This window comes from Solenopsis invicta, chromosome 10, assembly GCF_016802725.1.
Source record: "Solenopsis invicta isolate M01_SB chromosome 10, UNIL_Sinv_3.0, whole genome shotgun sequence".
Lineage (NCBI taxonomy): Eukaryota > Metazoa > Arthropoda > Insecta > Hymenoptera > Formicidae > Solenopsis > Solenopsis invicta.
The window spans coordinates 1,163,278-1,175,885 of NC_052673.1; the positions used below are offsets into that span (position 1 = coordinate 1,163,278).

A 12,608-nucleotide genomic window follows, 5' to 3' on the forward strand; every position below is an offset into this window, starting at 1 on the left:
TCATTTAACTTTAAAGTAACTTTGAATTACTTAGATTTTTGTTGATGTAACTTTGACTAAATTGATTTTATAAGCAATTAATTTTAACTTAATTTAAAAAAGATATATTAACTTACCCAACCCCGAATCTTGATAATTATCATCAGATTCATTGTTACTTGAATCTTGTCTAGAATTTAATTGTGTTTGTAAAGAGCGCCTTCTGATAATAGCTCAATTGTGTCTGTTGTGTCCTAACTCTTGTGTCGGTGAGTTTTCGTGTGACGCATCAATATTTATATCGTTCGTTATGTAATCAGGACAAGCTAACTCTCTGTTTGGGATAATAATAATTAGTCCTCTAGGCACTTCATTTATTAATGCTTCAAGTGTATCCACTGTTAACAATGTTATTTTTTTATCTCTAGCGCATTTTCCAAACCGAAATCCAACTGATTCTAATTGTACTTTTGAATATATTTCACAAATATATCTTTGGACTCTAGTCATCGACCAATTCAATCTTAAATCGATAATTTTTTTACCTGCAAATAATAAAAAATGTGTATGTTATTAAAAATATAATTAAAAATAGTATAAGTTAATCGTATTAAATCTTCTTTTATTATGAAAATATATTTTGTAATAATTTACCGAAACCATTTTCTTGTAAAAAAGTACATTCCGTCACGCATGGGTAATAATCAGCATTTGATTTACGTAATAAGAAAAGAGTGGATTTCTTTACTGATTGTTTTGGCCGTCCTCTTGGGCTTCTAGATAATTGAAACGAGGGTCTAAAATTTTCCCTGGTAGCCTGCATAATTTGGGATCGCTGCTGCTGAATAGTTCCCCTTACTGCATTTGCAATAGTTGATAATGCAAATTCGTCTCTATTCATCTAACAAGATAAATACTTATATATCGTCATTAATAAGTATAGATATTACTATGTATAGCATAGATATCCACATATATCTTATCCAAAGAATATTGTGTGATATTGTATGAATATTAGGATATCTGATCATTTTGATCAGATAATGATAAAGATAGAGGGGGGAAAGGGAAATTTGAATATTCCCTCATTCTTCGAAACATGTGTCATATCCAGGGGGTCGATCATGAAACTTTTTCCCTAAGGCGGAAACGTGAAAAGTGAAAAATTTCTCCATTAACTTCAATGGTAAAGATTTTCACTTTTCACGTTTCCGCCCTAGAGAAAAAGTTTTATGATCGACCCTCAGGTGTATGAGTAGCCGAACCGTATTACACAAATATTCGTATTACCTATATTCGTTGACATTATTATGTATCCGTATTATTCATATTTTTACAAGTATCGTAAAGTGTACTGTTTTGTATTATGTATAACAGCAATTATCACTCACGTAATAATTTAACATACTAATTTACTGCACATGATACAGGTACACGGTTGTGTCAACGAATGATGCTCACATCGTATTATTTGGATATCTGTATTACCATATTAACATATTTTTATAATTACCTTTGTTAATATTGTACAATCGTACTTATACTCACTTTTACTATTTTCGATTTAGGGCCCGAGTAGAAAAATAACCCTAATAGAATCACAGTCACAATCGTAGCCGAATGACCAACGCATAAACAATTGACGGTAGTCAATTGTATTGATGTTATGACGACAACGGTTAACAACGATCGTATATGTGGCATCGATACAATTGACGATATTTCTGCTTAGATCTTTATGGTCATTAATAATATGCGTTACTAATGCACTCTCACTTGAAATAACAATCAGTCGCATCAATATGACAATAATGCCAAGATGAGGACGTGACTAACGTAAAAGTCAAATAGAGGAAATGCGTATACAGCGCCGCCTACACACTCAGCGCCCCAAAAGCAGATGATATTTCTAGTAAATTTATTTATTGCGACACAGGTGTACCACAATTTAAGCAATACGTGACTATTGCGTAAAATATAAATTTATTCAAATTGACAATTGTATAAAATTAATTTTTACAATACCACAACAATTTCAAAAAGTACTTACATTTAATCAAACATATTTTTACAATAAAAAGATATTTTGTAAAAGCAATAAATTTTCACAATACTGTAATAGTTGAAAAGAATTTGGCAATACATAGACATTTTATATAATGTTTACAATTATCGCAATTATTGATATTTTGCAATACTCTACCTGTTGCAAAAATCAAAAATAATGTAAAAATCGTTACAATGCAATTTATAAAAATTTTCCCAGAAACTTATTTTTACATTTGCTTCTCGAACGCAAAAATCAGATCTTAGATAAAATTTTTCTATTTAGTAAATATTTATATTATGTTAGTACTAAATTTTTTCTTATATCGAAGTATTGATAAAAATAAAATTGTAGATTATTTACATGTCAAAAATATTTTAGCAAAATTTGTATTATTTATTGCAAACCAGTAAATAATGCAAATTTTGCTAAAATATTTTCGACGTGTAAATAATCTACAATTTTATTTTTATCAATACTTTAATATAAGAAAAAATTTAATACCAAGAGAATGGGTGGTTTAGGAATCGGAAGCTCTTTACTATGTTTCACTGGCAAATTAACATTTGTATCAACTGAATACTTAATACTTCTTTTATTCTTCCGATTGAACCCTATAGTATTGTCCACACAGAAGTAACAGTCGGTTGAATGATCCTTAGGTTCTCTCCAAATCGCTGGTATTCCGAATGGCATGCCACTCCCATTCCCAGTCGACCACTGTTTAAAAAAAAGAACAACGTGAACAACAAAAATGTGGGACCCGACGTTTATCTTGATTAGTAATTTTGATCCAAAGTATTTATAATAAAGAGCATTTATCTCTTTATTCAAAACTCTTTTCGTAGAATCAAACATATACTACCCGCAAATATAACAGAAAGAATCTGGCTTAAGCTAAGACTCCATGTATGCGGTGAGCTGCGGCAAACGCATGCGGAAGGCGACTCCATGTACGCGGTAGAGCCTAACGCCACGCCACGTGCGAAAATCGAAGCTGTTGACGTTTTCAAATTAAAGTAATCATATCGTAGTTTAGATATAAAAACATAAAAATTAAATTTTACTAATTGTAAGTTTTCCTTTTTAATATATTAGGAGTATAAATAAGTTTCCGCCGTTTCACAAAAAATGGCGCCACTAGTATGTTATGGTTGAAATTGTCTGTTGTAAAACGTTATATCGTAAGGTTGGACATCTGGCAACAACATAACCTTAAAATATTAGCGATTTTGTATCAGCATCATATATCTTTTTTCGTGCGAAAATGTCGAGTTTTGAGCCGAATAAGCGTTATTTGCGGGAGCTTTTGATTTACTTCTTTAATTTGAAGAAATCTGCAGCCGAGGCGCATCGATTGCTTGTAGAAGCATATGGTGAGGCTATCTTAAGTGAGAGAAGTTGCCGTGAGTGGTTTCACAAGTTTAAGAACGGTGAATTTGACGTCGAAGACAAAGAACGTAGCGGAAGGCCGAAAGTGTACGAAGACGCGGAATTGGAAACATTATTAGATAAAGATTCGTGCCAAACGCAAGAAGCACTTGCACTTATATTAGTAGTGACTCAACCAACAATTTCATATCGCTTAAAATCATTGAGAATGATTCAAAAACAAGAAAACTGGGTTCCATATGAACTGAAGCCGAGAAACGTTGAACGCCGATTTTTCACATGTGAAATGCTGCTTGCCAGGCATAAACGAAAGGGTTTTTTGCATCGTATAGTCACTAGTGATGAAAAATGGATCCACTATGATAACCCAAAGAAGAAGAAATCATGGGGACTATCTGGCCATGCTTCAACATTGACAGCCAAGCCAAACATTCATGGAAAAAAGCTCATGTTGTGTATTTGGTGGGATCAGCTTGGTGTCGTGTATTATGAGTTGCTCAAACCGAATGAAACCATTACTGGGGCTCTCTACCGAACACAATTGATGAGATTGAGCCAAGTACTCAAGGAAAAACGTGCCCACTACTACTCCAGACACGACAAAGTTATTCTTCTGCATGATAATGCTCGTCCACATGTTGCGGCGCCGGTCAAAACCTACCTGGAAACACTCAATTGGGAAGTTTTACCTCACCCGCCGTATTCACCAGACATTGCTCCTTCTGATTACTACCTGTTTCGATCGATGGCGCATGGCCTGTCTGAGCAACACTTCACATCATATGAAGATACAAAAAATTGGGTCAATTTGTGGAAAGCTTCAAAAGATGAAGCATTCTTTCGACGCGGTATCCGTATGCTGCTAGAAAGATGGGAAAAAGTAGTAGCTAGCGATGGACAATACTTCGAATAGAACATTAGGTACCGTTCTTTCACAATGCTCAATTTTTGATAAAAAACGGCGGAAACTTATTTATACTCCTAATATGTTAAACTTATAAATTTAGTAAGGCAAAAGATTTTGTATATGATAACATTATCATATTTTAAATATAGTGTATTTTAATATAAAATGTGTGAGTCTATTACTATACTGAACATCTGTTGCCTACTTTAATTTAATTTATGTTATATTTATCAATTTAGTAAAGCAAAAGCTTTTAACAATATAATTTTATTTTATGCGATAATGTTATTTCACAGCAATACCCTGCGTAGGGACCCTTGCTGTCGCTTTTTTCTGCCAGATTCGTTATATGCAAAAACGCGTCAATTAAACCTAAATTCGTCAAAATCGGAGGTGAGGCCTCTAAACTGAATAATTACCATCAATAATATCAAAATGAATTACGATGACGATCACCTTGCTTTATTATTGTGGCTACGAAGAAGGCGAAGACGACAGGAGCTAGAAAGGCAACAAATTAATCGGAGAACAGCTCGATGGTGGGTTCATCCTATAATAGACAAACGTCATCTTCAAGGTGCTTATGATAACCTTGTGCTTGAACTTCGCCGTGACGAAGAACGTTTTCACAATTTTCATCGCATGTCTCCTGTTCAATTTGATGAATTATTAGCAATGATAGAACCTATTGTTACAAAAGTACATTTGACAAGAGAATCATTGCATTTAGGACTACGATTATCATTGACGTTGCGATACCTTGCATTTAGGGATAGTATGGCAAGTCTACATTATCTTTACCGCGTAGGTAAATCTACTGTACCGAAAATAATTGCGGAAACAACAGAAGCACTTTGGCACACACTACAGCCTCAAGTACTTCCTCCACCAACTTTACAAACATGGATTAAAATCGCAGAAAACTTTGAAAATAAATGGCATTTTCCAAATTGTGTCGGCGCAATTGACGGAAAACACGTTACCGCACAATGTTTTAAAAATACAGGATCAGCTTTCTATAACTACAAAGGCATATTCAGCACTGTTTTAATGGGAGTTTCTGATGCTGATCTTCGCTTTATATATATTAGTATCGGTTCTGTTGGTAGAGAAAGCGACGGAGGCATTTTTCAAAATTTAGATTTTGAAAGATGCATCGAAACAGGAACATTACCATTGCCTCCACCTAAAACATTACCGGACACAAATATTTGCCTTCCCGTAGTATTTGTTGGTGATGCTGCATTCCCATTATTAAAAAATTTATTGCGACCATATTCTGGTACTAACTTGAATCTAGAACAAATTATTTTTAATTATCGCTTAAGTACAGCAAGGCGTCTAATCGAAAACGCATTTGGAGTAATGTCAGCCAGGTGAAGAATATTCCGACGACCAATTGTTGCATCACTTTCAACTGTAGATAATATAGTTAAAAGTTGTGTAGTACTGCACAATTGGCTTCGAAATGCGGAACTGAACATTTTGCCTGCACAAGAAGATACGTTCCAGTAGGTTTTGTAGATGTAGAAGATCGCTATGGAAATGTAGAACCTGGTCAATGGCGAAACAAAGAACCATCTGGCGCACTTCGAGGTTTTGCATCAAATACATCAAGAAACTGTACAAATGACGCTAAAAGAATTCGAGAAATGTATACAGACTATTTTATGAAAGAAGGTCAAGTACCTTGGCAATGGAATAAGCTTCCGAACTTTCAACGGGAAGCGTATATGCAATAGGAAAAAGGTTAATTGATTGTAATACATAATTTATAAAAAATGCAATTGATTAGATTTTATTTTGTTCCTCTGTTACAACTTGAGAAAGCGCTTGTAATACTAGTGCCTTTAAACGTAATTTCGCATTTAAGTTTAGTTGCTGTGAATCCCGCAATATAGACAAATAAAAGAGATCGTCTGAATTCATGGTGTCGGTTGAATTTCGTTTTTCCACCAAATTTAAAATTGCCTGGTCGACCGCATCTGTACGCGTTTCAGGCAATTGCTTTTTTGCTAAAAAAAAGAAAATAAATATTATGAAAATATAATTATTATATATATTTTTATCAAATTTTTGCAATTATGAGATACATAATTTTTATTGTAATGAAGTAAAATTTGGTTAATTAAATACTTTTTTTATTACCCGGTAAAAAAATTTTTTATGTATAATTATACAAATCAAATGTCCATATATATTAAAATATATATAATTATGCCTTGTTCGTCTCGTCCGGATTATTTATGTAGTGGTGCTTCTGCATCACGCTTTTGCCAACAGATTTTAGGAACACCGTCAAATCGACAAGAGCGACGTCCCCCACTTCCGTCGCTAGCGCCCTCGCGCTTGTCCCCTACTTCATTGTGTTTCTGTTGCGCTTAGCGAACAGTTAGTCGTGTCCGTTTCCTTTATCATATTCAGATTCTCTGGTGTTATATCATCTTTCAACATGACAAAACGCAAGCATAAAAGCGGCTCTCGACATCGTTCCCGTAAACGATCGCGATCCTCGAGAGAAAGATCCGTTTCTAGCGATCATTCATTAGAGGTTAGGATGCCGAATTCTGATAGGAAACCTCCTGATTATTCAGCTTCAGGTAATGAGGTGGCTTCGGCCCTGCGAGAAATATTCTTGTTTATGAAAACACAAACCTCTGCGAAAAGATCCAGTAAGTATTGCAAGCTTCATATCATAGGAAAAACGTGTATCTATGCATAAGTACATCATATACATATATATGTATATATATATGTATATATATGTCCATGGCGGCTTTCGCTATATACAAAGACTGTGTGCTATTTATGTATTATATAACTCTAGCAACCTCTTCACGAGTAGAAGAATCAGCGGATTCTGTTCTTTCCCTGGAGGTCGATGAACAGACGATCTTTCCAGAGGTACTAACACAGACAGATGAGCAGACGGTCCTCCAGGACCGGGGCAGCGAACCAGGTATGCTCTCTCGTTTAAGCACAGAGAGAACATAACCGACTGCAAAATTCTGATTCTGTAACTTTCACGTAGCGCCTGGATGCAGTGTGGCGTTTGCAGATCCGCTGGAAATGCACAATGCGAATAAGGAAAATGAGTTGTCACTTGCCAACGAATTGTTTGGAGGTCAGCAAACGACTGCAAGCGAAGAGGCTTGGGATCCAGTCATATTATCATCAACAAAGGGTGAGATTCACACAGGCTTAAAAGAAGAGCTACGCTCAGCCCTATTATCCAAGCACCAACTCAAGGGCGAGTTGACATGCTTGGGCCCGCCTAAGTTAAATAGAGAGGTTACATCTGCGCTTTCCAAACGCCAAAGCATACTGAAAAGAGACGATTATCAAGCTAAAGCTCAGGAGCAGGTTGGCGCGTGTCTTAATGCACTATGCACGGGTGTCTCAGAATTTTTGAAAACTCGATCTGATTTGTCTGCAAATGAGAAAGAGGCACTGTCCAAGATAGCAGAGGGCATACACCTACTCGCGGATCACCAATATAGACTTTCTCTCGCAAGACGAGCTTTCATCAAACCGTGTCTAGCCTACGTAGGCAAGTCCGCAGCAGATCACTCGACTGTGGACAAGTGGCTATTTGGTTCAACCTTTGCGGACGAAGTTAAATCAGCACAAGCTCTGGAAAAAACAGGACGAGAGTTATCAAGGTCCATCCAGACTCCAGCGGCTCTACCTAAAGTAACTCATCAACCGATCAAACGGCAACCGGCGCAGCATTCGTCGGCTCAGCGCCCGGGAAACTACAGAGTCCCTGCTCAACGATCTCAAGCCAAGGCTCGTCAGGCAGGGACCACGCACAAGACGAGCCGCCATTCGCACCGCCGCTCCCGATCCCGCTCTCGACCACGCCGTTAGACGAAGTAAGAACCGCGGGAAGGTTATCCTTTTTTCTTTCTAGATGGAGAGAAATAACGCAGGATTCGGAGGTATTGCAGGCGATTAAAGGATATCGCATTCCATTTTCTTCTCTCCCTCCGCCTCGTGCCGCTCTATCAGAGCCAGTATTTCCGCAATCAATGGCAGTTGTATGCGATAACGAAATAGCTCGATTGCTCACTAAGGGGGCAATTGTTCCTACGGACTCCTCACCAGAACAATTCTTGTCCTCCTTCTTTCTAATTCAAAAAGCGTCAGGGGGAATGCGTTTCATTTTAAATCTCAAAGATCTTAACAATTTCCTACATTCTCAGCATTTCCAAATGGAAGATTGGCGCATGGTCGTCCAATTAATGACTCAAAATTCATGGATGGCGACACTGGACTTGGAAGACGCGTATCTTACGGTGCCGGTAGCACAGGAATATCGTCGGTACCTTCGATTTCAATGGCGCCAGACGACTTACGAATTTGCAGCCTTACTATTCGGGCTGAGTACAGCCCCGTATATTTTTACGAAAATATTACGACCAGTTTTGGCACTACTAAGAAACAAAGGTCAATGTTCTGTAGCATACCTCGATGACTTTCTTCTCCTCTGAACTTCAAGAGAAGAATGCCGACGAAACCTTTCACTAACCTGCCACCTATTATCGTCACTGGGTTTCTAAATTAATTGCAGAAAGTCGCAACTAAAACCTACTCAGAATTGTAGGTTCTTGGGCTTCATCTTCAATTCAAGACAACAATCAATAGCAATTCCTCTAGAGAGACGTAATAATCTTCTTAAAATGATATCTTATTATTCAAAACAGTCGAAAAGCAGAATTCGAGACTTTGCTAGTATGATAGGATCTTTGATTTCTATATGCCCCGCAGTCCAATACGGAATCTTATACACCAAAAACTTCGAGAGAGAGAAATTTATAGCTCTCTCAAGAACCCAGGAAAATTACAACGCTAAAATGATCATTCCACGGAGTTTAGCTCAAGATTTTCAGTGGTGGACTACAGTCTTTTCAGACTCAAACCAGCACAATATAATTCGATCAGGAATACCAATACGAGAGATCTTCTCAGACGCCTCTCTATCAGGTTGGAGCGCATCCTGCGGTCCATACCGCACACACGGTTGGTGGTCAGAATCTGAAAGATCTAACCATATTAATTATTTAGAGCTCAGGGCCGCTTACTACGCTTTACTCTGCTTTGCAGCCGATCTTCAGGACTGCGAAATTCTTCTCCGGATCGATAACACCACGGCGATCTCCTATATCAATCGATTCGGCTCGGTTCAATACCCTCACTTATCCGAGATAGCTAGAAAAATTTGGCAATGGTGCGAATGTCGCAACATTTTTACTTTTGCATCTTATATAGCATCAGTGGACAACACAATAGCAGATCGAGAGTCTAGAGCCATCAGCGAAGATACCGAATGGTCATTATCGCAAGAAGTTTTTTCACAGATATCGGATGAGCTGGGTCCATTCGAAATAGATTTGTTTGCATCCTTAATTAATGCGAAGTGTCCGAACTATGTGTCCTGGCTTCCAGATCCAGGCGCAGTAGCAGTAGATGCCTTTACTATTTCGTGGGCGGGACAAAAATTTTTTGCTTTCCCCCCTTTTATCCTTATCCCCCGCGTTCTCAGAAAAATTATTAACGAAAAAGCTCAAGGAGTAGTTGTGGTCCCCTGGTGGCCATCTCAGGCATGGTTTCCAGTTTTTTCTCGCTTATTGATAGGGGATCCCATTATCTTCTCCCCCTCTAAGAAACTGCTTTCGTCTCCTTTCAGGAATCGTCACCCGGCATGGAAATCGCTGTCCCTAGCGGCAGGGAAATTATCAGGTTAGCTTTAATTAACCGCAAGGTACCACCGGACGCAATGGACGTAACAATGGCGTCAATCACATCTTCGACGATTAAACAATATTCTAAGCCGCTACGAGATTGGTGGGTTTTTTGTCAAACCTCGGAGATTCCCATATTCAAGCCAAGTGCAGCACAGTTCTTAGAATTTCTAGCCCAAGAATGGAAGAGGGTGAATTCTTACTCGTCAATTAATAACATCCGCTCGGCAGTTTCCCTGGTGACGGAAAACGAAATCGGCTCACACTCGCTTATTAAGAGATTTTGCAAGGGAGCAGGAATACTCAAACCTCCGCGCCCGCGCTACGACTATATTTGGGACCCTGCTCCGGTTATTGCCAGTCTAGCAGCCCTTTATCCACACGACAAGCTTCCGCTGAAAACGGTATCGAAGAAATTAATCCTTCTGTTAGCGCTGGGTACGGGGCAACGTGTGCAAACTCTGGCATCTTTGCGCCTGTCCCAAATTTCTCTCACAGACAAGTTAGTCATCCGATTCCCGGACCGGACTAAAACCTCAGCGCCGGGACGTTCCCAACCTTTCTTCTCGTTCTCTCCGTTTGAGAGCAACGAAAATATATGCATTTATACCATAGTTAAACATTATTTGCAAATAACAGAAGGGCTACGAGATCCGTCCTGCGATGCATTCTTTCTTTCAATCGCATGGCCACACAAACCAGTAGGCCACCAGACAATAAGCCGGTGGATAAGATCAGGACTTGCAGAAAGTGGGATAGATACAAATCTTTTCTCCTCACATAGCACGCGTCACGCGGCGACATCGTTAGCAGAACATAGAGGAGTACCTCTCGATTTAATAAAGAAAGCAGCAGGTTGGTCGGGCTCATCCCGCACATTTGCTCGTTTTTACAACCGGCCCATAATAAACCCGGAAGAATTTAGTAATGCCATTCTGCGGTCTTAAGAGTATTATATTAGTATTATTAGCTCAGTGCTGTACTTTCTACATTTAATCTTATACCTTGGAAAATGTTCAAATATCTTATATGTCTTTATAATAAAACGGACACCTTCAAAAAAAAAAAAAAAAAATCGCTGATTTCTAAACATCTACATAATTAATCCGGACGAGACGAACAAGGCATAATTGTAAAATCAAACGAACTTACCAAGTGAAGTTCGATTTGAATTATGCCTGTTCGTCTCGTCCGGATACCCTCCCCACTCTCAGCTCAAGCCCAACCCCTAAAGCGTTAAAGATGTTTTGGCGATTTGTTTCCTTTTCTCAATAATGAAGTAGGGGACAAGCGCGAGGGCGCTAGCGACGGAAGTGGGGGACGTCGCTCTTGTCGATTTGACGGTGTTCCTAAAATCTGTTGGCAAAAGCGTGATGCAGAAGCACCACTACATAATTAATCCGGACGAGACGAACAGGCATAATTCAAATCGAATTTCACTTGGTAAGTTCGTTTGATTTTACAATTATATACCTATAAAAAAATTGTTTACCGTGTAATAACATATGTAATTAAGATATTTAGTAAATCAGTTATAAGATAGAAGCACTCCACAAACTATTTTTTAAATAATTAAGTAATTTAAATATATCACTTATTTTCAAATAACGAAACACAATAAGTTTACCTCGTTTTGCATGTTGCGCGTAATTTTGTTGAGAATAGCTGCCCACTGTATCAGATCTCTGAGAACAGGGCGAGACGCTGTCTCGAAGATATGGTGCACTCGAGGGACAAGGTGAAATGCTCTCAGGACGTGAAATGTTCGAAGTACGAATAAATGGAGCTCCTGTAAAACTAGGAAAAGCATCAGTAGGACGAGGCGAGACACTGTTAGGACGAGGCGAGGCACTGCTTGGATAAGGCAAGATGCTATTAGAACGAGACGAGGCACTGTTAGGACGAGGCAATGACCTGAACTGATGTGGTGAACAAAATTCTGTTTGATTTGTCTGCCTTATATTGGTATCCCCCATATTGTGTACTGTAAAATAATGTTTAAAAATTTATAATAAGGCATTCAAATGTTAAAAATGTATTACATAAAGAAAATTTCCTTGTACAAGGTATTTCGTAACACAGTTTCAAATCAGATTTTTGAACAATATCTCGGCTTCAAACTATATTAGTTTGCATATAAAGTTAACTGTACAAGAAATTTTTTTTATGTGTAGAGAATTATTTATTACAAATTTTTTTTTTTAATTTACCTTGTTTTTGTGTATCATATGCACTATGTATATCTACAAATGTTTCCGATGATGCTGGTGACAACGCATCAATAGATACAGAATGTTCAATGCCGAAATTTTCGTAATTTGTCACAGTTCTAATTAAAAACAAAACTCATTATTTTACGTGAAGCATATTGTTTATGACAATGAGGAATTGACAATTACAATCATCATTCAAATAATAATAAAATTAACATCATGAATTTTAATATGCATTTATCAACTAAAATAAAATCATCATAAATATATTCGAAATAAGTAAACTTACTTGCGAAGTTCCACTGTATCTGACAAAAAACTTAAAC

The 12,608-nt window shown here is 37.7% G+C and overlaps 2 protein-coding genes across 2 annotated transcripts; one reads left to right on the forward strand and one right to left on the reverse strand.

Annotated features, from left to right (window-relative positions):
• Positions 1 to 4,760: 4,760 nt before the first annotated feature.
• On the forward strand, positions 4,761 to 5,705 carry LOC105201569 (protein ALP1-like). Its single transcript, XM_011169618.1, has one exon. It carries the CDS (start codon positions 4,761 to 4,763, stop codon positions 5,703 to 5,705), a length of 945 nt encoding a protein of 314 aa, XP_011167920.1.
• Positions 5,706 to 6,096: 391 nt separating this feature from the next.
• LOC105201570 lies at positions 6,097 to 12,392 on the reverse strand. The gene is made up of 2 exons (XM_039454536.1): positions 11,697 to 12,392; positions 6,097 to 6,340 (listed from the first exon to the last, which is right to left on the reverse strand). The coding sequence occupies exons 1-2, from the start codon at positions 12,043 to 12,045 to the stop codon at positions 6,117 to 6,119; spliced, it is 573 nt and encodes a 190-aa protein (XP_039310470.1). The 5' UTR covers positions 12,046 to 12,392; the 3' UTR covers positions 6,097 to 6,116.
• Positions 12,393 to 12,608: the final 216 nt, after the last annotated feature.

Excerpts from the sequence above, each read along its gene's own strand:
- LOC105201570 (XM_039454536.1), bottom strand. The coding sequence starts at position 12,045 with ATGGGGGATACCAATATAAGGCAGACAAATCAAACAGAATTTTGTTCA. Across the intron at positions 6,341-11,696 it reads CGCGCAACATGCAAAACGAG|CAAAAAAGCAATTGCCTGAA; the intron begins GTAAACTTATTG and ends TCTTTTTTTTAG.
- LOC105201569 (XM_011169618.1), top strand. The coding sequence starts at position 4,761 with ATGAATTACGATGACGATCACCTTGCTTTATTATTGTGGCTACGAAGA.